The sequence below is a fragment of the Cervus canadensis genome, chromosome 24, assembly GCF_019320065.1.
Source record: "Cervus canadensis isolate Bull #8, Minnesota chromosome 24, ASM1932006v1, whole genome shotgun sequence".
In the NCBI taxonomy this organism is placed as follows: Eukaryota; Metazoa; Chordata; class Mammalia; order Artiodactyla; family Cervidae; genus Cervus; species Cervus canadensis.
In genome coordinates this window covers 934,222-959,596 of record NC_057409.1, presented here as the reverse complement: position 1 = coordinate 959,596, position 25,375 = coordinate 934,222, and the positions used below count along the sequence as shown (strand labels likewise).

At 56.6% G+C, this 25,375-nt stretch overlaps 1 protein-coding gene across 2 annotated transcripts; it reads left to right on the top strand.

Moving 5' to 3' along the window:
- The first annotated feature begins 1,321 nt into the window (after nucleotides 1-1,321).
- On the top strand, nucleotides 1,322-25,050 carry RCC2 (regulator of chromosome condensation 2). Of its 2 annotated transcripts, none has more exons than XM_043444994.1 (13): nucleotides 1,322-1,452; nucleotides 2,504-2,789; nucleotides 7,675-7,768; nucleotides 10,733-10,876; nucleotides 13,579-13,710; nucleotides 14,077-14,165; nucleotides 15,504-15,618; nucleotides 17,311-17,477; nucleotides 19,234-19,414; nucleotides 19,639-19,744; nucleotides 20,646-20,718; nucleotides 22,088-22,165; nucleotides 22,824-25,050. In XM_043444994.1, exons 2-13 carry the CDS (start codon nucleotides 2,511-2,513, stop codon nucleotides 22,926-22,928), a joined length of 1,563 nt encoding a protein of 520 aa, XP_043300929.1. In that variant the 5' UTR covers nucleotides 1,322-1,452; nucleotides 2,504-2,510; the 3' UTR covers nucleotides 22,929-25,050. The 2 variants fall into 2 exon arrangements, with proteins under 2 accessions (XP_043300929.1, XP_043300930.1); XM_043444995.1 differs by lacking the exon at nucleotides 1,322-1,452 and adding an exon at nucleotides 2,040-2,062.
- The last annotated feature ends 325 nt before the right edge of the window (nucleotides 25,051-25,375 follow it).

Genomic DNA, 25,375 nt, shown 5'->3' with positions numbered 1-25,375 from the left:
CCTTCCCTGACCCAGAATAGGATGGATTCCCTTGCCAGGGCAGTCCTACATAAGTATCACTTTGCAAGGCTTATGGAGGGGAAAAAAAGCTTTCCTCCACCTGGTCCCTGGCTGGGTTTGAAAATTTTGCTGACAAAGACAGATCAACAGGAAAAAAGCATACAGACTTATTTTACCCTAAGTTTCAGGTGACACAGGAGACTTCATAAGGAAATAACGTCCCAAAGAAACAGAGCTGTGTATTTTACTGCTAGGTGTGATGAACAGCAAACAGTCTAGAGGATTGGGGGAGGTGAACCAGCGTGAGGTTAAGTGTTAAGTGTAGTACACCGGAGGTAATTTAGCAAATCTCGTTTATCAAGATTCTTCTGAGCTTCCCTTTGTCTTCAGAGATAAGGATGTTCCTGTCCTCCTGGAATGTGAAGGGCATCTCTCACCTGAGGGTTTTATGATTGGTTTTTGGGAAGAAGGTCAGCATGACCTTCTGATTTCTGCTGTTTTCTCAAAATCTTTTCTTCGGTTTATTCAATATGCTAAGGTGGGATAATTTGGGATAGCATGTCTTGAAAACCACATCACATACTTGCAAGTACTTGTTTAATCTTTCCCGTTAGACTGTGCATTCCCTAGGGCAGAAACCTAGTTCTCAACCTTTGCACCTAGCACTGCGTGTCTTGCATGGTCGGGGGCCTCAGTAAGTATTGGTCTCTAACTGAAAATTTTCCATCAGGAATTCCAGTGCCTCGTTGGCCTCCAAATTTATTTCTCCTTAATTCGCTAATACAGGAAACATTTATGTATGTAACTCGACCATGTTAGCAGCATCTTGCCACATAGTGGGGCACATTCATAGACAAGTAAAATATACAACTTTTCTCGGCGCTGGAGAAAATTATTCAAATTGTATTCATCTTTCATTCCAATCACTCAATTAGGGCAAGTCCCTTGTTGGCGGATTCGTAAGAAAAGTAACCTTTTCTATTTTCCAGCGAGTGTCCTCAGGTGACCTGTCTAGACGTGCCCGGGAAAAACAGTCCAACGCTCGCCTAACCCCCAAAGTAATGTCTGATGCGCGGGGCACGTGGCGCCGCCCACGAAAAGCGCAGGACCGGGGAGCGGCGCCTGGCGGCGGGGCGCCGGGCGCAGGCTCGGGTGGGCCGCGCTGCCCCGCGAGCGCCGCGAGGACCCGGCCGCCGGTCCGCCGGCCGGCAGGGGGCGCGCGCGCCCCGGGCCCCGCGCCGGCCGCCCCGCCGCGCTCGCTTGCCGCCCGGCCGCACATGTGTTTCTGTTTTGTGTTGTAGCATTTGTTCTGGAAGCTCGTATTTACATTTTAAGTGTATCTGGTGAGTGGGCTGGAGCCCTCGTCTGGGCCGGGGAGAAAAAAAGCCCTTCGGTTCGTCTTTTAGCCGCTCTTCTTCGTTTTTCTCTCCGGTTTCTCGTCACTCTGAGCAGGTAGGGGCTGAAAATGAAATCGACAGCGATCAGTTTGCGGGGTCTGGGAAAGTTTTTTTTTTTTTTCCCCCCCTCCCTCTTTTTTTTTTTTAAAAGAGGAGAAATGGTAAAAAAAAAAAAAATTGGGGAAGGGGGGTGGGGGAATTGAATGAATAAAAGGGGGAAGGAAGGCGGATCCACGTGGTTTAATCGGAGACAGACAGAGATCCCATTGTTCAAAATCAATAAAAAAAAAAATGGGCAGACAGGGCTGAGGCGCGGGGACGCTGGGGAGGTAGCGGCGGAGCCGGCCGCTCGGCAGCCGGGATCGGGGGTCTGGCCGAGCCGCACGCTCGGGGAGGGGCTGGGAGACAGGAGAGCACCATTAAAGTTCTTATTTTTCGTGTCTGCGAGCAGGTGTTTGGGGCTGGGGGCCGGCTTTATTTGCGCCGCCCCTCACTTCTCCGCGGGGACAGCCCCCCTCCCCCCCCGCCTCCTCCGAGGGATTCGGCTCCTTTAGGGCCCGAGGTGTGAACCCCTGGCTGGAGCGGAATTGGGGATTCTGGCGGGCGGTGAAGAGAAGTGCATTTGAGTGGACTTGGGGAGGGGGCCGCGGAGACAAAAGCAGCAGGTGGGGCAGCTGGGGAGGGCTAAGCTCCTCACCGCCCCCCTCCCCCAGGTGCCGCAAGGGGACCTCTGAAGTGCCCCGAAGCCTTCTGTAATGAAAACCTGGTGGACCAGAGACTCCCTTTTTCTCTCCCATTACTTTTTTGGGCACCGGGCTGCAATTAGGATGCGATATGGGCAAAGCTAACTTGAGGATGGGTATTGGGGGCCTCCCATTTATTTGTTCTTTCCCTGAGCGGATTGCAGTCGGGGACCTGGGCTCCCGTGCGGGATTCCCCGGAGGCGGCGCGATTTCCTCCAGGCTCGCCCCCTCTCCGCCCGCCCCGTGGCCGCCACTTCGGGGCGGGCAGGGGAGGAAGTGGAGGCCGCGGGCTCGGCTGGCTCCCCTCCCCCCGCGCGGTTTATAACCCGTCCATTGTGCGCCGCTGCCCCGTGTCTCCTCCAGCGCGACCATGCCCAGGAAGAAGGCGGCGGCGGCCTGGGAGGAGCCGAGCTCGGGCAACGGCACGGCCCGTTCGGGGCCCAGGAAGCGCGGCGGCCCCGCAGGCAGGAAGCGCGAGCGGCCGGAACGCTGCAGCAGCAGCAGCGGCGGGGGCAGCAGCGGCGACGAGGACGGCCTGGAGCTCGACGGGGCCCCCGGCGGGGGAAAGCGCGCGGCGCGGCCCGCGGCGACCAAGGCCGGCGGCGCGGCAGCGGTCATCACCGAGCCCGAGCACACCAAGGAGCGCGTCGTGAGTGCGGGGCCGAGCCTGGGGGCGGCGGGCGAGGGCCGCGGCGCGTCACCGCGCGTCCCGGCCCGGGGCGGCGGGGTCGGCGCAGGCCGCGGGCTGAATCATCGCCGCCGCCGCGCAACAAAAGGGCGCGGGCCGGGGCCTACCCCACCGCGCGGCCGTTGGCCGTTGGGGCGCGCGCCCCGGGCCCGCGGGGGAGGGGCGGCCGGAGCCCGCCCGCGGGGGTCAGGGCCCCGCCCCCGGCGCCGCGCCCGCGGACGCCCTCCACCTCCCCCGCGCGCCGGGAAGGGGACTTCTGCAAGTTGTCTCCGGCCGAAGGCGCGGAGGCGCGCGCCGGGCGCGGGGCGCGGAGACACGTGCCCTCGGCCGTTCCCGGGCCCCCGCGGCCGCCGGGCAGCCCTGGTGCTGCGGGGGGGTCCCCACCGGTGCGCCCGGGGCGCGGCGATCCTCGCCGGGGCTTTGAGGTTCCCGCCGCCTCGGCTCCGGCGCTCCGGGGGGGCGGGGCCTGGCGGCCGCGGCGCATGCCCTGTAAGGCCCCGCGCGGTCTCGCGCCGCCGGGCCGGCGGGGGTGGCGGGCTCCGGGGCCCGGCGTGAGGGCGCATGCTCCGGAGAGCCCTCCCCCTCCCCGAGGTCGGGAACGGCACCTCCCCACCCTCAGAGGTGTCTGAGATTTTTGTTTGCCGCTTGTGGTCGGAGGGCCCGGGGGGGGGGTGGCCCTCCGTGTGGTCTCTGCGCAGGGTTCTCCCCCAACTCCCGTGGCCTGAATGGGCTTTAATTTGCTCGTTAGAGTTGGATCTTCCACTCTTAGTTAAGGTTGCGACCAGTCCATATGCCTGCAAAACCTTGCAGAGCCAGAGAACTTAATCTGGTGTCAGGGGGACATGTGTTTAGGGAGCGGGTCAATGCTTTCAGCAGCTGCTCAGATAACTCCAAGTAGTGCGAACTTGCACTTGGGGTAGAGAGTCACGGTCTGGAGGGATCCTTTTCTCAGTCCCAGTCAGCGTGCTTTCCCCCAGGGAAGCTCAGGCAGTATTTAAATGGTTAACAACGGTGCCCTTCTAGATCCGCCTTATAGGTGAGGAAGTTGGGGCACAGTCTGAGGGCCTGGCCCAAGACCACATGGAGCTAGATTTCCACTGGGCTCAGGGTTTTTTCCTCCTGACGTCATCCTTAACACCTCTGCAGATTGTTAGAGATGCTTTGTAAGTTCCATCTCGTGGGAAGGGTCAGCGTGTTGGATGGTGGAGGAGGGTGATGTCATGGAGCCTGTGTGGCTGAAGTGTGTCACCTTGGCTTGGGGACCAGCCCAGGGCAATGTGTTGAGAAAGGGAACATAGGGACTGTCTTAACAAACGTGATCCTCTGAGCGGGACTCTGGACATTTTCCCTCCAGCCCAGAGGGACGGAATAGAATGGCCAGCTGCTGCTGTCTCTCCAGTGTTTCCAGTGGGCATTTCAGAGCAGTAAGTTTAGTTACCCTGAAGTAGGGGATTCTTACCCGCTGCTGAGATTAACCCCAGAAGGCAGTCGCGGGGAGAGCGTGTGCAGTGAGCTGGCCAGCACCCTGTCCTCGGCCCGGGGCATGCAGGAGACTGAGGTCTGACGAGAGAGACTCCTCAGTGCTTCACAGTTCAGCCTTAAGTTCCTTTTAGCATGGGTTGGTCCAAGGTCAAGGCCAGGGCCAGGCTGCCCCATTGCATTCCCGGTGCCTTGCCCTACGCGGGTACTGCCCCTCTCTTGGGTGTGTTCCTGGACTCCAGGGCAAGCACCCGGGAAGCAGTCCTGGGAATCCTGTCTGCTTCCGCAGGCCAGTGACCATCCACTCGTTTCAGAAAGAGGCTGTTTACTGAGCTGTTCACAAGCCTCGCTGCCTTCCAGGGCTGTTGGAAAGAGATTTGTGTGAGGGCAGCTGCCAGTTGTCTGAAGCCGTGTTGCCTTTAGTTAACTCAGAGCTGCAGACGTTGGGCTTGTGAAAGATAAACCCCAAATACTTGTATGGTTGAGGAACAGAGTCTCCTTGAGGAGAAGCTGTGTGTTTGTATAGAACATTCTTAGGATTTCAGTCCCAGAAAATGCTCTCTCTGAGGACCTCAGGTTTCTCTGTGGTTGTATCAGATGAGCATTCTCCGATCCTCCAGGGTTGGTGGAACCAGAATTCCCTGTCGGTAAAGTGAGCAGCCTTGGCTGACTCCTGGAAGACAGGTGAGTGTCGCAAGCTGTCCAGGTCTTTGTGGTTCTTGCAGTGTTGGGTTGCTCAGGTTTTGTGGACCCTGAGACAACTCTGCCTCATCTGAAAGGAGCAGATAAATGCAACTGAAAGCTGAGCTTGGAGCCTGTTTTAGTTGATAGCCCACTAGGGAATTGTTGCTGGCCTTTCTCTGAATGGTCTTCCCTCTGCCGGGAGCGGCAGCTTTCTAAATGGATGTATGTTCAAGGCTGATTCTCAGTCTTGTAAACACCCTTCTTGCACTAGGGGAGTAAACATCGTTTTACTGAAACCCCATTTTGTTGATTGAAGAAGTTCAGTATGTGCGTCTGCCGTAGCTGTTCTTCCACGGCCTGCGAAATTTTACCCATCCTGGTGGGAGACTATTCTAGCTTTTCTACCACGTGATCTGGAGATACTGGCAGCATAGCATGGCTGCTGACGGCATCTAAAAACAGTCTCAGCCCCGCAGTGAAGGCGGGTTACACCTGGGCGGCCCGGGACCCTCTGGGGCTCACAGCCCTGGCAGCCATCCCTGGGGTGCCCTGCATGGAGCCCGTTCGCATCTGGGGTCTCCCACGCGTGCACAGGTTCAGCTCTGTGGCAAAGAGGGACCTGGGCTGTGATGTTTAAGGGATGTTAGAAGAGTTCCAGTCCTTACTTGAATTTCTTATTTCATGTCAGGTGGAGGGAAGAATGGAATTAATAGAGAAATAAGGCTAGGCAGCCTACAGCAAAGAGTTAGGTAGATAATACATCTCATGTGACGGAGTGAGGCCCGTGGCATTAAAAACCCAGACGAGCTACCACTCACCATCCTTCCAAGACCACTGTCACTGGAGGAGACACAGGTGACCAGTTCACCAAGGTTTCTCACGGAGCACCTTGTGTTCCCTGAAAGCTTGGGGGTTTGTGTAAGTGCTCAGCGGCTCAGTGGCCGGTACCCACAAGCCCTGGGCCACTCGAGCAGGCACTGGCATCTCCGGGTCACAGGAGACACATCTGCCCAGGGTGACGGCAGCTCGTTCTGGCGGACCGCAGGCCCTACAGCGGCTGCCGGCACTGGTGACCTGTTAGTGTGCTGAGCTCATGGTGGTGGGGAGCGGTTTACTGATCTCTGCCCACCTAGGGGGTCATGGTCAATTCCGGTCTCTTCTCTCCATTGTTCTGGCCTGATAGCTCATTCCATGGTGCTTAGGTTCATCCTGAGTCTCTGCTGCCCCTCCACGCAGACCTGAGGAATAATGGAGAGCAAGTTGGTAATGTAGGTGGAGACCCAGGGCTGCTCCATCCACTGGGAATTTAACACTCCCCTGATGCTGTTGGCCTCCTGCAGTAGACCTATAGAATGTTCCAGTGAAGCCTGCCAGTTAAACAAGAAGGGGAGATAACCAGGGGAAACTCAGCTCCCATTCACGTAATCGGAGCCTGGGTGCTGCAGGGTGGACCACCCCGATTAAGGTCATTCTCTGAATAATTGAAATGTGGCAGAGTCGCTGTGCAGCCCTGGCTGCTTCGTGGCCCTTTGCACACAGATGGCAGATGGACCGCCTCCCTCCAGCCCTGCATGTGGCCAGGCCAGTGAGCACAATGGGATCTGGGCGGGGTGGGGGGGGGTGCCTGTGATGTCAGGTTTAGGTCATAGAGTTCCCCAAGAAATGGAATCCACCCCCCCACCCAGCTGCACACACACTGGGCTGCCGGGACGTCTCGCCAGGGCAGTCAGCGCATAGGGTTAGATGACTGGACTTGCAGCTGTTTGGTTTCTTCTCAAAGCCTTCCAAGAACACTTCTCTAAACTGAAGGAAAACCCCTTCTTTGCCTTTAACGCCCTGGGACGATGACGGTGTGGAGGATGAAAGCAGAACAGGAAGTAACTGCTCCCCTGGCCTGTGTGGAGACTCAGAAGGGACTCTGATGAAGGGTTGGCCGTAACGAGTGTCCCAGGCTGAGCCCAGAGCGAATCCCACCCGAAACATGACAGTAGCCTTTTCAAGCGGCACGTGCTCCCCTGACAGTGAGCGCCTGGTCCTTGGGACAGAGGTGTGCTGGCCTGCAGCCCCCTGGCTGTGGGCCAGCAGTGAGGACAGGCCTGTGGGAGGCCGCCCGCTCTTCCTCCAGGGGAGCCCTGAACCCAGGGGGCTGCTGTTTGTCTTCCCCAGAAAGCTCCTGCGGCGAGGAGCACCCAGGGAAGGTGGGAAAGGCGCCCCGGCCCACGTGTGGCTCGCTGCGCTGATGTCGGGAAGATGCCGCCTTAGCCCCAAGGACAGTGGTTTTGTTTATTTTTATTTATTTTTTTTAGGACAGTGGTTTTAACACGCTCCCTGCGTGACATGGCAGGCCTCTTGCAGATACCTGTGTGGCAGTCTGCAGAGCCGAGAGGGCGAATGTCATTTGGTTGCTTTTGCCGTGTTTGGCCAAAGATATTTTAAAGAGAAATCAAAGGATCACGCCGAGCCTGGGCTCCACTGATGAGCTGCTGGGTGCCGATCGGTTTCCACTTGGAAAGTGGCGACTGTGCCAGACCCCTTTGTCTGTCCGCTGTGCAGACCCCTGGGGCAGGCATTAATGTTGCATTATCACTATCTTGCTTCCTACTGCCGTTGGACAGGTTTGGGAAGTTAGAAGCAGCATTGCAAGCTAATTTTTCTCCCCCTCTCTCTCTGTCTCTCTCTGTAGAAACTTGAAGGGTCTAAGTGCAAAGGGCAGCTTTTGATTTTTGGGGCAACCAACTGGGACTTGATTGGTCGAAAAGAAGTGCCTAAACAGCAAGGTATGAGAAATGATGTCTGAGACCTGGAGGATGCTGTTACTGAGTGCTTCCTGTGTGCGTGTGGCCAGTGTGATTCTGGCGGCCAGGTAGGTGCTCTGTTCGCAGGGGCGCTCAGAGAGGCCAAGGGATCGCCCGGGGCCACATGGCCTCTCTCGTGGTAGGACTGGATTTGAACCTGGGTCTTCAGCAGGACTCTCACTTGGGCACAACTCTAGTTTTGATAATTCTGTTGAGATAAACAAAAATATAAATGTTAACCTCAAATAAGCATTGATACTTTCTTCCTATTTTTCTTTCCATGTCACTTAGCTTCATTAAAATGGAGAGGCTGGTGCTGTGGAATGTCAAAGCGTCCTCAACACGGGTCACGTGTCAAATGTCAAACTTGATAGACATTTCACAAGAGTTCATGTTTCCTTGCAAACTGCCAAATGGTTGCAGGAACGAGTCTGACAAAGCAAGGAATAGTCTGGAGTTGGGAGAGTGGAGAGGTCCCGAGAAGTATCTTGGTCCCCAAATGTTTTTTGAAAGGTGGTGTCTTTCCTTGGGGGGAATACCAGCCCGTCCAAAAGGAGTGAGGCTGGCGCTTTGCCACGTCTTATGGCTTCTTGATTTCACTTGGAAGGATTCCCAAAGTACTTTCCAGCATTGCCCAGTGAACAAATATTTGCACACTGACACTCCCTGAGGCCTCGGGGCAGGCACTGAAGATCATCTCAGTCCACGAAAACAGCAGGCGGGGGCTTTGGTGGCGCTCAGGGTCCAGCTGAGTTAGAAATGGGCTTGAGCCACTTTGCTGTTGGTGCAAGTGCCCAGCCTCAGGACCCAGCTGTCTGGGCTCGAGCTGCCTGGCGGCTGGTGGCACCTGGCACCTTTCCCGGGGCGTGATCGCGTCAGTCCCCCTGCCAGTTCCTGTGCAGGTGTTGCATTGTTTCTCGAGGCTGCTCTTTAAATGAAAGGCCCATGTTTGCGACTAGAGACACTCGGGGCCCTGAGCAGGAAGTAGATTCCAGAGGGGAGCCCGTGGCGAAGCAGGGCAGCGTCTGGTTGAAGGAGTAGCACCCTGCTCGGCCTCGCTCTGAGAGTGCCTTTTTGTCTTCTCCCAGGCCTACCTTTGCCTCCCAGATGTTTCTCCCTCTGAATGTAATTTTGTTTTATGTAATGAAACAAGAAAATTTTTTTAAGTCTTTCCGTGTCTTTGGGCTGCCTTGACCTCTCCAGTAGACGTGAAGGAAAGGGAGAGGGGATTGGGTTTCCCACCCGTGCCAGACCTCAAGGGAAGAAGGATCCCCTGCCTGTCCTAGCCTTTCCCACTCCCCCAGCCCTCGAAGCGGCCTTCCCTCCAGAGCCCATCCGCCCTTGGGTACGCATCGCTGAACCTCTGACTCAGCCCGGCCTGGGCGTTAGTGAGCTGCCGGCCCCTTGCCTGGGACTGCTGCAGTGCCTTTCATTTGACTAGGCTTCCTCTGAAGCTTCCTTGGGAGGCCCTGAGAATTCCCGCCTCTCACGAACTGATGACGTTTTGGCCTCTGATATTTGTGGAGCTCAGTCAGGGAAGACGCTCTGGCAAATCAGATCTTCTAGCAACCGTCAGGGGGTCCATTTAGGGCCATTGGGTCAGCCACGGTGCCCCCTGGCACTGCGTGTTGCCCACAGACATGGCACCCAGCACTCAGGCCACCACAGTAGAGCCCTCAACATAGGCGTGAAGGCTGTCATTTCCGATCTGCTTTTACCCAGTAAGTTGCTGGATCTTCTCTTACCTTGCAGTAGTAGAGCAGTGTTTTCAGGTAGAGAAGCCCAGGGGGTCCTGAGTCATGCTGGGAACTTCCCACCTTTGGGGGACCCTCCCAGTGTGACTCCCCTGGAGAAGGAAACGGCAACCCACTGCAGTATTTCTTTCCTGGAAGATCCCATGGACAGAGAAGCCTGGTGGGCTGCAGCCCACGGCGTCACAGTCAGACTGAGCACACACACGCCACGTGCTCTGAAAGTGAAGGGTGATTGCACGGGCGTGTCCGACTCCCTGCGGTCCCACGGACTGCGGCCTGTCCCGCCCCTCCGGCCTCGGAGTCTCCAGGCCCGGGTACTGAGTGGGTTGCCCTGCGCCCCAGGCCCCGTGTGACTCTGAGAGGCTGCGCGGGGCGCCCTCTGCTGGCGGCGCCTCAGCGTGGGGACGGCCCGGGCGGGTTAACAGACTCTCCTCCTGGAGCCAGGTGCCTGATGGCGAGGTTGATCTCAGTCAGTTCCTGCATCCAGGTCAGTCTGACACAGTTGGTTTGGCAGCAGCTAGTATTTCATAAAAGTCACCACAGGCCTAGAAATGAGCTCGTTTTTCTGTCTCTGAGAGCCTCAAGTTGAGAGAATTAAGCCAAAATTTAGCCACACCCTGTCCTCTAATAAGGCGAAGGGGGGCTGTGAAGGGGGCCTCGCGCCTGGAGCAGCACATGGGACGCCCTCAGGGCAGGAAGCAGGGAGATGCAGTAGGCTCAGTCTGACCTCACCCTCCCAGAGCAGGGTGTGTGTGACCGAGGTGTGGGGAACGGGGGCGGGAGGGCCTTCCGGGGAGCATATCCCTGTGTGAAGCTAGGGGTTGTGGTCCGGCCCGCCTCACGGGCCCTGGAGGAAGGGGTGGCAGGCTCAGGGCTGACCCCAAGGAAGCCTTCAGCGGCCGGGCCTCCCCACCCCCAGGAGGCGGCCAGGAGGGTGAGGGAGACGCGGGTCTGCTCCCCGCGTTTCTGGGCAGGCCCTCGCCTGCCTGGGGCTGCGGGAGGAGGGCGCTTGTCTCTGGCCACCAGCTCGGGGCACTCAGCAGCAGCGTCCCAGGCGAGTCCGGACCAGAGATGAGCGCCGTGTCTTGATGGCTGCCCGGAGCCCCGGGGGTGCACTGGGGGGGGTGACCCTAGGGCGGCACCCCGTCAGTGGGCTCCAGGGGTCTGACGTGCTGTCTTTTACTCCTCACAGCTGCTTACCGCAACCTCGGTCAGAACCTGTGGGGGCCCCACCGGTACGGGTGCCTGTCGGGGGTCCGGGTGCGGACAGTGGTTTCGGGGTCTTGTGCTGCCCACAGCCTCCTCATCACCACGGAAGGGAAGCTGTGGAGCTGGGGTAAGTACCCGGGGTCGTGGTAACTTCCAGAGCGGGGCCTGCCAGGGGCTCGCTGCCCCCGCCCCTGTGTGTCCTCTCCTCCGACACCCCCCGGTCTGCCCCCAGAGCGCGCCGCTGGTCTCTGCCCTCCTGCCTGGCTTTGAGCGGTTCGCCCCCGCTTTCTTGGGATCGTCTTCAAGCAGCCCTCTCCTGAGCGTTCTGACTGCACCTACAGCTTTCTGATATCGAGGGGCCTAGAACTGAATCCTGTTTTATTTTAGGCTTGCGGTCCCCCCAGCACCCAGCACAGCATGACGTAGACCTCTGTGCCTGCCACTTTAAATGCCACCAGCTTTCACATCCGCCCTGCGGTGACGCCAGCCCGGCTCTCTGCAGTGCTGTTCCTCAGCTTCTTACTCCGTTTGCCCAGACAGCCGGGTTATTTAACTCCCAGAGTCACCACGTGCCCTGCCCCTGGACTCCTGGCCTGGATGCCGGGGAGCCGGCCCTGTCCCTTCGCCTGCCTCCCATTTCAGGGTCCCCTGCAGCAGGCTTCGTGCCAGGTGCCCGGTTCCCCTGCAGACCCTTCGTGCAGGCTCGGTCGGGCTGAGGCTCTGTCTCCTCCACGCCCTCTGCTGGCTCTGGGACTCTTCTTTCTGTGGGGGGTGTTGGCATTTGTCCTCACCCTTTGTTTCTGGCCCTTTGGCTAGCTTTGAGTCCATATGACTGCATTTTTATTTTGGGCTGTTTGAACCATTTTTTGCAATTTCATGAGCGGCTGTACCAAAGTCCAAATACATTAACATCTGTTGTCTTCCCTGCACTCTGCTAATTTTGTAATTCTGTTGGAAAAAAGCGAAGCAGTGTGTCTGGCCCAAATTTAAACTTTGTAGTTCTTGGTGACACAATGGCATTGCCACTATTATCATTTTCTCCTGGTGGGCACCAAGGTCTGTCTCCCCCAGAACCCTCCTCCTGCTCACTGTCCCCAACGCTGGATGCAGCCTCCTGTGTCAGGGTCCCCAGCTTTAGGTCTTTCTCATCTTTCTGCTAAATTGCACTTATGTGGTGTTTCTGAAAATGTCCCTCTCCTGACCCTGCGGGCAGAGAATGATTGTAAAAGGTGTGCATCTGACCTGGCCCCAGAACCAAGACGTGTCCCATGAGCAGACTCGTCACTGTGGGGTGGGGGGAACGAGCCACAGCGGGTGTCCCGAGTCCACGGTGAGTCCTGGGAGTGTTAGTGCAGGGGCCCAGAACTCAACAGGGTCTGCACGCGCCGGCCACCCGGGCCCCTCATGTTTGCGGAGAAATTGTGCCCCAACTTGTTCTTGCCTTTCACAGTGAACTTGGGCAGTTTCCACTTGACGCTGTTGTCCCTCTGTCCTCTTGGAGCACCATAATCAGAGCCTGAGGATGGTTTTCCTTTTATAATGGCAGCTGGTCACCCCTCCTCAAGCCCTGTACAGGCCAGTTGGGGCTCACCTTTGTGGCTCCGCTCGCCCTCTTTCATGACTGCGAGGTCAAAGTTCACTGTTAGGGAAGGATATGGAAACCTCCCGTGGTTTCCAAGTTGCCTGGCTTTCTGGCCCCATAAAAATCTCCCAAAATGTTTATTTACATGGTTCTTAGAGATACCTGGGAGAGGCCCACCGAGCTGCTTAGACTTGGAACTACTGTGACCTGAGTTGAGAACTTAGGTCAGGTGAAGAGCAGGCCAGCCTCTGGCCCACCCAGCCCTCCATGTTCACTTGGAGCTAAAAGGCTCTGGTGGGGGGTTGGGGTGGGTGTCATGCTGTCATGGGGGACTCTTTGTGACCCCAAGGACTGGAGCCTGCCAGGTTCTTCTGTCCATGGGATTTTAAAGGCAAGAATACTGGAGTGGGTTGCTGTGCCCTCCTCCAGGGAATCTTCCTGACCCAGGGACGAATCCTGCGTCTCCTGGATTAGCAGGCGGATTCTTTACCACTGTGCCACCTGGGAAGCCCTCGGGGGCCATGCCATGCAGGGGGCCGGGCAGGGCTCGGCCTCCTTGAGCCTTCCTGCCTCGATTCCATGCCAGCACAGCCCAGAGATGGAGGTGGGCCCGTGGCCAGGGAGAGCCTGTGTTCTGTGTTCTGGCCTTGGGCCATTGCTGGGGTTCCCATGGCTAAGGGTCCTGTGAAGGCTGGCCGGCAGGAGGTGGGGTTGGAGAGGAGGGAAGTGCAGGGTCTGGTAGACACCCGGAGCACTGAGGGAGTCAGACTCCTGCGAGGCAGGTGTTACTGTCCTAAAATACCTCGGAGTGGAGCGGGCGAGGGGACTGGCGTCTGGCAGGAACGGGGAGAAGTGAGAGCTGTGAGTTCCTATGAGCTCGTCCGCTCCTGTGTGACGTCCTGGCTGAACCTGCTTTATACCACTTCCCTGGAGGCCAGGGCTGACAAAAATGCCAGGACGGGTCCCAGCCCTGCCCCAGAAAAGAGGGTCAGAGCAGGTGAGGTGGTGGCTGGCAGCTGCCCGCAGAGGCGACTCTAGGGACAGCTCTGCACATCTTATCTGGTTACCCAGCCCCACCCAGCAGCCTCGAAAGGCTGGCGTCGCCTGCAGAGCTGGACTTGCCGTCACTTGGCTCTCAGCTGTGGGTTCGGAGGGCGCCTTTTGGGAGACCCCCAACTCGCCCTGTAGCTGGTCTGGCTGCCCTGTTTCCTCCTCCCTGCTTTATCTGTCCTGCCTCTGACCCACAGGGCGAAATGAGAAGGGGCAGCTGGGCCATGGTGACACCAAGAGAGTTGAAGCCCCCAGACTCATCGAGGGGCTCAGCCATGAGGTGATCGTGTCTGCAGCGTGTGGGAGGAACCACACCTTGGCCTTGACGGGTAAGGAAGGGCCACTTGCCTCCAAATGGGGTCAGAGGCCAAACAGTCCAGCTGGGTTAGGGGTGGAGCTGCCCCCATGACTCATGGTCACAATCAGAAAGCTGCCCAGGGAGCCTGGTGGGCAGCTTCTCAAGGCATCGTGGGCCGCACCCACGGGTGTCAGTGGCCAAGGCTCTGGGAGGGTCTGTGCCGGGCAGTGGTTCTGCTCCGAGGTGTCCACCCCACCCCCTTTTGGGAAACTGTCTCACTTGCATTCTTCTGGCAAAGGAGCTGTTTTTCTTATTTTAGAGTCTTTGATTCCCAGTCTCATTCAGGGTCCTCAGCATTGTTTTCCCTTTGCTAACGGATGTCGTTCTCTCCTCCCAGAAACGGGCTCCGTGTTTGCGTTTGGAGAGAACAAGATGGGGCAGCTGGGCCTCGGCAACCAGACAGACGCCGTCCCCAGCCCCGCACAGGTGCCGCCCGCGTTTCCCCCTGCCCCCACCCCCCACCCCCACCCAGGGCCTTTGCTTCTCTGTTTCAGGGTTGGGTTTTCTGGGGGGAGATCAGGCATCTCTCCCCATTGAGTTGCTGGCTCCCTTCTAAAAGCAGGGTCTCGATGCTTTGAGTGGATCAGGTGTAACAGACAGCCACAGTTGAAGAACGTCCCAGAAACAGTTTTTTATTCCGACTGGAAATAATTCGTTCCAGAGACCTGTTTGAAGCCTGTTCTGTTCTGCAGTGAGAATTGTTCCATGGATGTGATTTGTCTTTGTCTGAAAATACTTTTGAGTTTTGACCTCATAACAAGTGACTTGCCAGGTGCTCAGCACACAAATAGGTTAGGTCATCTCTTGTTCCTGAAAAACTCTGGAGTCAGCTGGAGGCTGGGATTTATACCTAAATATTGAACTTCTGCCATAAGGCGGCAGGAGGCTTGTGAGTGTCTTTGAGGGGAGGGACTTTGACGTCTTAGCCTTAAAAAGAGACCTTGAACAAACACACCTGTCATTTGGAGGATTTTCGAAATGTTGTTTTGTCAGCTATTTGCTCTGCAGTGGGATGAGACGGTTTGAGAGTGAGCCAGGCCGGGACAGAGCCCGAGGCTCAGCGCCCCCTCCCCAGGCTCATTGCCTTTTCCCACAATTTCCTGCAATGCTGACACTTCTCGCCCTCTGGTTCCTCCAGTCTGGCTTCCCCAGGCTGATTAGTTTGCAATAGAGAGTCTTCTAAGCACTTTCTCGGATTTGTGTCCAAACCCCATGTTAAATTACTCAGGGCCTTTGCTGTCTTCTACTTCCTAATTTCAAACCATTATATTTCCTATTCACACCTTCAATTAAGGCTAATTAGCAAGCAGCTCTTACAATAGTAAGAGAGTGTAAACCAGTTCATTTTACTGGTTTAGCAGTAATGCTTATGAAAGCTTTTCTTTTTAAAGTCGCCTGACATCAGAGGTAGTGACTAGAGTGAAATTTGGGGACTAAATGTGATTATAGTTTGTTTTCTTGTACCCTGTTGCCCACACCCCCAGTCAGTTGAATTCAGCGTTCACTGGGCACTAGAATGTGTGAGGCACAATGTTGTACATTTTGAGGGTTACAGAAACCCAGGGACATGATTTGCCTGTCTCTGAACTGATTCTGTACTGGGTGGTGTTCCTTTACCTATGTGCAAAGCCTTGGCCTTTGAGCATTGTTGAGTTCCATTAGAAATCCTTAGTAGCCTAGTAATTGTTTCACACCAACCTGTGGAGACTTTAGCAATCTTTTTTTTAAAAAAATGTCTGAAAGTCTGCTGTCTTTTCTTTTCAGATAATGTACAACGGCCAGCCAATTACCAAAATGGCCTGTGGGGCTGAATTCAGTATGATAATGGACTGCAAAGGAAACCTCTATTCCTTTGGGTGCCCTGAATATGGTCAGCTGGGTATGCAAGTACATTTTAAAAAAGCTCTGTAAAATAACTGTATGTTTAGAACCAGCAGTCAGTGTGGGGCTGCACACACATGGTAGAAATGTGGGTAATTGATTGCAGATAATGGCCTTGATCCATTAAGTGGATGTCCCGTTTCGTGGACCAGCATGTCGTAACTCACGGGGCTGTGGAGTCTGACAGGGACTTGCCTTAATGAAAGTCAGGGCGTGAGTCTGTCAAAGGATTAAGCATTTCAAGGTTTTTTTTTTCTTTTCCTTTTCAATTTTTAATCAAACCTATGTTCATTCATTTTCATATTTAAAGATTTGCCTTTATCGAAAGTGAGGAAATTATACAAGAGTAAGGTGGTTTAGAACACCCTGGCCTGGGCCAGTGTTTCAGGTGTACAGAAGAGCCAAAATCATTTCAAAGTAGGATTCCCTTCCGGATTTTCAGCCTTAAACAGAAGGGATGAAATTGACTTATATTCCATTGAGTAGAAAAGTCAAACGCAGGAGGTAACTGGCAGTGAGCGGAGGGACTCCATCTTCCCTCCCCGGCGTCTCCCACCCCCGCGCCCGGTGGGCGGGGTGGGCGGCGCGGCGCGGGCGCCCCCTGCTGGCCGCATGGCCGCTCGCGCGCAGGCTCCTCAGTGCCCGGCCGCCGGGGCCGGGGCTGCCGGGTCTCCGCGTCATTCGGGCAGGCGGATGGGAGGCGGTATAAATAGACTCGGGGAACAGCGCCTTTGTTAAACTAAATATACCTTAGTCAGAAGTGAGTGAGGAGGAACAGCCCCGTGCACATGCCTCTTGGTTGCCAGGGAGTTGCCAGAGCCTGCTGGAGAAACCGCCTCCATGGCCGTGGGCGCCGGTGCCGGCCGGGGAAGCGCCGGAAGTGAGCTGCCCCGGCCTGCTTCCGGAAACGCCGCGCGGCTCCCTGGGGCCGCGCGCTCTGCAGGCCTCTTCAGGCCGGCGGCGGTAGGTTCTCCCTCAGGGAGGTGAGGCGCCGATGATGGCTGACGATGAGTGAGCAACTCCCGGGCGCCCGTCCCCGCTGCGGCGCGGATACCTAGACTCCCGGGCTTACACTCACTGAAAGGGGCTTTGAGGGACTGGCTTCATTTGTGTCTGTGGAGCCCGGCAGTCTTAGCTGCCCAGGTTGAGAACCAGCCCTCAGTCCCGCTGTCCGAGCCCACAGCGTCTCGGGGAATTAGAGCTTGAGCTGAGAGCTGTGCGCTCGCCCCCACGACAGGCTTTGGGTCAGCGCGGCAGAGACGACAGCTGCCTGGTTCCGGTAGCCGCACTAGCGTGTTGGGTCGCTGGGGACCGGTTGGCCTTTCTGGTCCGTTCTCGGCCCATGGACGGCCCCCGGAGGCCCCGACGTGAGTGCGGAGCAGACCAGCCTGTGGGTGTGAGGCTCCCGCGTGTTTAGCCTCAGCCCAGCCCAGACTTAGCCACGCAGACGGGGGTTTTCACAAAACTCCCTTTTAGGGACAGTACCCTTGGGTGTTTCTTATTCTGATTTCTGTTCATTTGGTAAAGTAAGTGCTTTCAGCCCACAATACCAATTCCATGCCCTGGACATGCTTCAGATAGGAGGATGCTACCTTGGGTGACCAAAGTCCCCGTGAGGCCCGGCTAGACTGGACAGGTGCCCTGTGCTCGGGTCCCTGCTGACTGATGGCTACCTCTGTGGTCACTGCAGGACACAACTCGGATGGCAAGTTCATTGCCCGGGCGCAGCGGATAGAGTATGACTGCGAGCTGGTGCCCCGGCGCGTGGCCATCTTCATCGAGAAGACAAAAGACGGCCAGATCTTGCCCGTCCCGAATGTGGTGGTGCGGGACGTGGCCTGTGGCGCTAACCACACGGTAAGGCTTCAGTGTTTCTCACCGCAGTGGAGACCCTGGGCTTTGCAAAGCAAATAATGGGCCCTGGCCGCCTGGAGGGCTTCATACCCTCAGATGTTTTGGGGCATCATTTTCACCTGCCAGTTTCTGCAGGGCGTCCACAGCCGGAGCTGAGTGGGCAGACTCTGGGTTGGGGTCATTCGTAAGGGTTTCTTGTTTCTGTCTTTTGCCTTTCCAGGTTGATGCTCTCTCAGGGCGCTGAGTGGATTCAGTCATTGAGGGTGTTTCCTTAAAGGTCCATTTAGATCAAGGCGATAAAACTTTTGTATCTTTTATCTTAGTTGCCTTCGTAGTTATTTTGCCTGCAAATGGCTGAGAGTCAGACTTGGGTCTCATCTCCCTTGTCCTGCTGAGAGTTCAGAGACAGGTCAGTCTCCTGTATATGGGCAACTGGCTGTGTGACCTTAGGACTGGGTGATTTCAGTCCCTTCAAGTCCAACGACTGCTTCTCTTTTATACAGTGTAGTCAGAAGACATAGATCTTATTTATGCCTCTGACCTCAAATCATGTTTATAGGTTCTACATTTACATGATTCAAACACCAGACATCAGGGAGACGAGAGGGGCAGATGGTTTTTTAATTAAAGTAGAGTTGGTTTATCATGTGCTAGTTTCTGCTTTACAGCAGAGGGGTTCAGTTATATTATTCTTGTATTCTCTTTCACATTATTTTCCAGTATGATTTGTTATAGGACATTGAATGTAGTTCCCTGTGCTACAGTAGGACCTTTCTGGTTGTCTCCTTAGTGTGTGTCTGCTAATCCCAGACTTCTCATTCATTCCGCTGCCCCGACCATCCCCACTGCCCCTTTGGTCCCCGTGACTTTGTTTTCTAGGTCTGTAAGTCTGTTTCTATTTCATAAATAAGTTGATTTGTGTCATATTCTGGATAAGTGATGTCGTGTGGTCTTTTTCTGACTTTATTTCGTACGATAATCTCCAGGTCCCTCCACGTTGCTGCAAATGACATTACTCTTTTGATGGCTGAGTAGTAGTCCATTGTGTATGCATACCGTTTTTTTTTTTTAGAAGAGAAATTGGTGTTTTATAAATTTTTTTTAAACTTTTTTTTTTTTTTTAAACTTTTAACCTTAGAATGGAGTATAGCTGGTGAACAGTGTTAACATTCGTTTCAGGTGTCTTCTCCCCTAAGCTCCCCCCTTCCAGGCTGCCGCATAAACACCGTGTTTATCTGTCCATCCGTCCACGGACACCTGGGCTGTTCCCATGTCTTGCTTGTTGTAAAGAATGCTACGTGAACATCGGGGTGCATGTAAAGATGGGTTTTAAATTGTTGACCTGGCACCATGCGCACTGCTTCTGTGACCAGGTGGAGGTCACCTGTATGATGTGAACCCGCCTGAAGGAGAATGCGAGGTGGGCAGGGCTCTTCCTCCAGGCTCTGTCTGCAGTTGAGTCAGAGCTGAAAGAGGAAGTGGAGTGCGGTGGCCTGCTCTAGAGACATCACTTCAGTGAGGGAAAGGGGAAGACTTACAACTTGAATACCCGTTTCCTAGGAATGGACGTCGTGTGCCTGGCGGAGGAGGCAGCAGGCCTCCTCACTGTGCCGCGCCTGCTGCTGGCGGGCCCCTCTGCCATCCAGGGCGGGCAGGGGTCGCCTCTGTGTGTCTGCCCGTGCCGTCAGCCGCGGCCGCAGACTCGCAGAACAGAGCCCCCTGCGTTCCCGTCCCAGAGCCATGCTTTCTCCTCCTGCAGCTGGTCCTGGACTCTCAGAAGCGGGTCTTCTCCTGGGGCTTCGGTGGCTACGGCCGGCTGGGCCACGCTGAGCAGAAGGATGAGATGGTCCCCCGCCTGGTGAAGCTGTTCGACTTCCCGGGGCGTGGGGCGTCCCAGATCTACGCTGGCTACACCTGCTCCTTCGCTGTCAGTGAAGTAGGTCAGTGATTCCCTGTCTGGGCCTCGGGAGGAAGGCGTCGAGTCATGGTTTCCCTGCCTGGCTGCGTGCTCCACCGGGGAGTCCTGTGGCCTCTGCCCTGTTCGAGACCAGGGACCTGATTTCATCAACCGCCCAGGCTCTTTTCTTATTTGATGCTGCTGAGATGAGGAGTCATCCAGCTTCTGAGATGACGGTGACAGTGGGGATGTGTTTGTCTTTCCCAGGTGGTCTGTTTTTCTGGGGGGCCACCAACACGTCCCGGGAGTCCACCATGTACCCGAAGGCCGTGCAGGACCTCTGTGGCTGGAGAATCCGGAGCCTGGCTTGTGGGTATGTGACCATGTCTCCTGTAAGCAGGATGTCTGCCCCCGCCCTGGGCATGTTGGACACACCCAGGAGGTGCCCTGTCCCTGGAGGGCTCCACTCTTCCATTTGGGTGTCAGGTGCCCCGAATTCCAGAGTCTGGAGGGGACGGACTCTGCTCAGAGCAGGGGCGGTTGGGAGGAGGGTTGGGAGGTCCTCGGACAGGTGAGTCCCTTTCCTGCCACTGCAGAAAGTCACTGAGGGTGTCTCTTTGAAGATGGTGCACTCTATTCATGTTGCAGGTTCAAAATTCTATTTAGTTAGGACAGTTTAAGTTACTGTGATACAGTGGGAACGAGAAAGTGATTTTAAGGTTTTCTCTTTATTTGAGGGTGCCTCTTGGGCTATGTAGCACTTCTCGGGGAAGAGTTGGGTGACGTCCGTCACCTGCCGGGTCTGGGGCAGGTGGCTGTGTAGTGGTTGGGACGGCGTGGCTATAACCTGAAACCTGTGGCCCACCCAGGCTCCTGTCCAGCAGGTGCCACCCCTTCAGAATGAGCTCTTCATCCTGGTTTGGTGTGTCTTCCTTTTCCCAGTGTGTTTGTTCCTCTGAAAGTGACCTCCTGCCCCGAGGGCCTGAGAACTAAGAATGGGTGTGGGGTGGGGAGATGGGGGCCTGCTCCTGGGGATGTTTCCGGGCGATGAGGGTTTCTCCTGTTGGGTCTGCTCTGGACAGCGGGCTTCAGGAGATGCTCTCTGGCCCTGTGCTGTGCTGTTCGCAGATGGAGGTTTTAGTGGGGCCAGCTTGATTTTATGCTGGTAGGTTCGCACCCTGCAGGGAGCCCATGGAAGCACCTGGGGCTGCTGGGTTGGTGGGGTGCAGGGCTGGACTGCTGGACGCCGGGGTAACAGCTGCTGCCCTTTGCAGGAAGAGCAGCATCATCGTGGCTGCGGACGAGAGCACGATCAGCTGGGGCCCCTCGCCGACCTTCGGGGAGCTGGTAAGCTGGTCGCTGCCTGGGGGGCGGGGCCCCGCGTGGGCTCCCTGAGCCTCCTGAAAACGCGCAGAAGGAGGAGCTGTGTGTCCTCCTGTCCTCGCTGCATGCAGGTCTGCAGTGTCGCTTCAGCTTTCAGAGAGGTTCCTTTGCCCATCAGATGATTTTTTGAAAGTCCTTTCTGGCCACATTGTTAGTGGAAACTGGGAAGTTCCAGGTCCTGTTTCCCCTGACATGTAAATGGTAATTGTGGGATGACGCGATAGGAGAGAGGGTGGTTGCTCTTCACTCTCCCCAGGAGGGTTTCAAGCTACAGGATCAGCATTTCCTCCTAAACCGTGGGGCCAGCGGTGACCATGTATCCAGTCTTCTTGGTTTCCAACCTCTGAGGTCATTTGGGGACATTCTTCTCTCATTTTTCGCAATAACTTTGTCTGTGTTCCTGCTTTTAATCTGTTACTGGACTGATTAATTTTCCCCACACATCTGGCCTTCTCACCCAAAGTCTGATTTCTTAGCTTCTGGGGCATGGGGAGTTCTTAACTTTCAATGTCTTGTAAGTCCTTGAGTCTTGAGTCCCCAGCTGGGCTGGGGCTCACCCTGACGTCTGCCTGTCCTCGTTGCGGTTTGATCGTCAGCCTGGCTCTTGGGTTTCCTGTCCCCCTCTCATGGGTGTGGGGCGATGGGGTGCTTCTCGACCCCGTGCCGTCTCCAGGGCTGGTGGCCTTGACCGTGACTTTAACTCGGGCTGTGCAGCGGAGCCTTGAAAGAGATGAGGACCTGGCCCAGTGTTTACGGGTCCTTCTTAGGAAAGATGTTCTAGCATCTATCAGAAATAGACTCCTAGTATCGATTTGGAGACTTGCAGGGAACAAGGTGGACTTTGGGGGCAGTCTCTCAGAGTTGAGGAGCTTGTGTGGTCCTTGGCTGGTGGCAGAGGAAGCTGGCCCTCCGTGGGGGCCCTTTGAGCTGAGCTGAAAGGCCCGCCTTTCTCAATCGCCCACCTTCACACCGTAGCACGTGTTCTGCGCCCCAGCCTGCCCCCTACCCGCAGGCCTGGGCTGTCCCTCTGTCCCCTGGACACTGGTGGGGACAGGGCCCAGGAGCCCCGCGGCCGCCATCGCTGTCCATCACTGTCCTCGGCGTGCTGCCGTCTCCTGCAGACTGCGCTCACGTCCTTAGCGCCTCGGTCCTGGGCTTAGGACAGGGTACCTGCTGGTGCCTGGGGGTGCCCGTTGCTGCCCAGGCCTGGCCTCGAGTCTGAGATGGCGGGGCTCAGCCACGGAGGCCCTGGGTCTGTGGGAGGCCCGGGCAGGCTGCTCTGATCCCTGCTTTCCAGCTGGTGTTCAGAGCATCCCTCTGTTTGCCTCACCAGGGCTACGGGGACCACAAGCCAAAGTCTTCCACGGCAGCTCAGGAGGTGAAGACGCTCGACGGCATCTTCACGGAGCAGGTGAGTGGGGAGCCCTGGGGACAGGGAGAGAAGGTGGGCCAGGCCGAGCTCGTCTGCCTCTGCCCTTGGCACGCTGCCTGGTCTCGCCTGCTACTTCCTGTGCCCCACGCTAGGGCTTTCTGGAGGGTCACCAGGCCGGCACAGGGGTGAGCTGCCCTCAGCCTGAGGGCCACCGGCCATGGTCCAGCCACAGCCAGCCAGCTCCAGTGTGGGCGCCTGCTCCTGTCTGCATCTCACCTTCCCTTGAGACTCTAGGCAGTGGGGCGGGTGGTGGGGTGAGGCCCCTGTGACTCGCGCATTAGGCGCAGCCCTTGTCGCCGAGACGCGGGGGGGGCTTGTCTTTCCCACGAGGCGGGGCTGTGGTTTGGAGGCAGAGGGAGCCGGGAACATGGTCCCCAGGTCCTTGCTGGCCTCTGCCAGCCATCTGTGTCCAGGCCTGCTGGGGGCCCAGACGGCCGGCTGGTAGGGCGTTGGGGGCGGTCTCGCCGACACTGAGGGTCCTCAGTCAGGGCCTTTTTGAGCTTTCCAGGGTGCCTCCGTTTTGACCTCTGGGCAGCCTAGTTTCCCAGTGTCCCTCCGTCAGCCTTGGGCGTATCAACCCCAAACTCAGTGCCTGGCTGACGCACCCTTGCCCTCCCGGTGCCGGCTTGCCCCCTAGGTGGCCATGGGTTACTCACACTCCTTGGTGATTGCAAGAGACGAAAGTGAGGCGGAGAAGGAGAAGATCAGGAAACTGCCAGAGTACAACCCCCGGACCCTCTGACGCCCCGGAGCCCCCCGCTCCACACCTCTCGCGGCAGCTGTCATGTCCACGTGCACTGGGACGGGAAGTCAAGCGAGGAATTTCAGAAGCAAAAGTTGTGACCGAAGGTGCATTTCTGTTAGACTCCCTGAGGCTCCGTTCTATAAGTGATTCAACGCCAACTACCTTTTCTGTATGCTTTCCAAAGTGGTTTTTTTTTATCCCTTCTTAATGTTTAATTAAAATATTTGCTCATAGTTGACTTACCATTCCTACAAAAGAGGCAGAAACTTTGAGCAATCTAGGCTTTTTTTTAGGTTCCCCCTCCCCCGCCCCGTACCCTTCTCAGAAACACCCCTTTCCATTGTGGTGAGCATTGTGAGCCCAGCGGGTGCTGCCTGGGACAGGTCTCTACGTGCTCGTGGGAGCGGCAGCATGTTCCCGGGGGTCCGTCTCAACAACGCGGCCCCCGTGTGCTCCGCAGCACCCAGCTCGCTGCCTTCCCGCTTTTCCTTCTAGACCGGCCACATGTGCTCTGCTCCTCCCCCTGGCTGCCTGTAAGCCCCGTCGCCTTTTGGCTGTGACATTAATAGAACCTGCCATCTTCCCCCCCGGTGGGGGCTCGTGGATCTCTGTTTAGCCATTTTTATCTACTTTAGCTGTCAAAGAAGTCCAAATGAAAATCAGGTGATCACGGAACCAGTGGGGACTTGGGGGGTGGACAGACGTGGTTCCAGATCTGGTTCGAAGGCTCCCGTGAGCCGGGGTCGCCTCGCCAGCACCCGCCGTCAGAGACTGACCAGCAGGACACTGCGTTTTGGAGTCCCCGCAGGGGAGGAGCGTCCTCTGTGTCCCGGCCTCTGTCGCCTTCGTGTTTCTGTCTTTATCCTGAGCCCCTGGCTGGGTCCTGCTGGAACAGCCCCGTCTGTTTCCGAGGCCCGGGTTCCTGCTCCACAAACCCAACTCTCTAGTCACATTTGCTTGGCTGTGCTACCAAATAGTTGGGATCGTGGAAGAAGTCCCCTTCCCTGAGTCAGCGCAGAGGCTGCGACCGGCTCCCCGCAAGTGCCCAGTGCACCAGCACGTCCCTGGCGCTGCCTGAGTTATGAGGTGCCTTTCCCGGAACCCTCCTCTTGCTCGGACCCGAGAGAGGCGGCAGCCGTGGCCAGGTTCTTGGTCTCGAGAGGGTCTGGACTGGTTTGGGTGCTTTAAAATAGCTGTTTAGGTCAGTGGTGCTTGTGGGGGAGACGGGGGAGAGGTGCAGTGTGAGACTGGGTGGATGGGAAAGTTCAATATTGGTCTTTTTTTGTTATTATTTTTTTTGCTTCGCTCGTTACCGTTTTTGTCTCAATGTTAAAATGCCAAAAATGACTAGTTGTTGCTTTTCCTCTCCTCGTCCCTGCCGCCCCGCCGCTCCGGACGGCGGCGCCCTCCTGCACAGGGCATGTGGCAGCGCCTGTCCCGGCCAGTCCTGCGGCCTCGCGGCAGGAGGCCGGCCTGCGTCTTCGCTGAGGTTTAGTCTGACTTCATGCTCGTCTCTGCTGTCTGTGTTTATAGTCCAGGGGAGAAGCTTCTGCAACTTCAGAGCTTCTGCTAAACTAACCTGATTGGTCCAAATCACCCTCTAACCACCATCTCTCACTCAAGCTTCCCCGCGTAGAGCCCCTCAGTTTCCCCCGACAGAGCTCTTCCTGAAGCGGGCGTGGCAGCCACACTCCTGGACCATGTGCAGCTCCCTGGGGCTGTGTGCCGACCCGGGGGCTGGCCCACACTGGGGCCCCTGCTGGGGGCTGGAGCAGGAGCAGGAAAGGGACGTCCCCTCCACCTGAGGCCGCCCTGTTCTCTCCCAGGCACTGCTTGGAGCTCAGAATTTTAAAATGAACTTCCTAACCGGGAAACCCTTCAGAACAGGGAACTGGGAGACAGCTGGGCCTGGGGTGTGGGGGGTGGTGGCCCTTCGGGCCCCAGCTGCGTCTTCCAGCTCAAGAAGGAGACTGGATCAGGAGGCTGAGCGTGAAGGGGAGAACCCAGGAAGAGGTGGTGATTCGGTTGAAGGTGCCTGGTTTAGTGCTGTATTGTCTTTTTTTATATATATATTTCTTGGAGTAAACATTTTAAATAAACGGCATCATTGTTTGCTCTGTTTTGGCCTCTGCACTTCTTTTTCAGTGGAACAAGGGGAAGAACACAGAAGTGCTTCCTAACGCACCCCTCCTGGCCGGCATTCTGGCCCCGCCCAGTCCCCCCGCCCTTCATAGGGAGCCCTGCGGAGGAGCCCTTGTCACAGCTGGGCTGGTCCCCACATGGCAGTGTGGCGAGCTGTCCACCAGGGGGCACCCCGCGGCCTCTGTTCCGCCTGAGTTGACAGCTTCTCCAGGCCACCAGCCTTCCAGCACCTTCCCCTGTGGCGCCCCTGGGATGCTTTCATACTCAGATCAGCCCCTCCTGTTGGCCCTGCCCCGTTCCCA

What these genes read in the sequence shown, in the direction of transcription:
- RCC2 (XM_043444994.1), top strand. Translation starts at nt 2,511, where the DNA reads ATGCCCAGGAAGAAGGCGGCGGCGGCCTGGGAGGAGCCGAGCTCGGGC. An exon ending in CTTCGCTGTCAGTGAAGTAG is followed by an intron (nt 19,415 to 19,638) that starts GTCAGTGATTCC and finishes TGTCTTTCCCAG; the next exon opens with GTGGTCTGTTTTTCTGGGGG. An exon ending in CGCCGACCTTCGGGGAGCTG is followed by an intron (nt 20,719 to 22,087) that starts GTAAGCTGGTCG and finishes TTGCCTCACCAG; the next exon opens with GGCTACGGGGACCACAAGCC.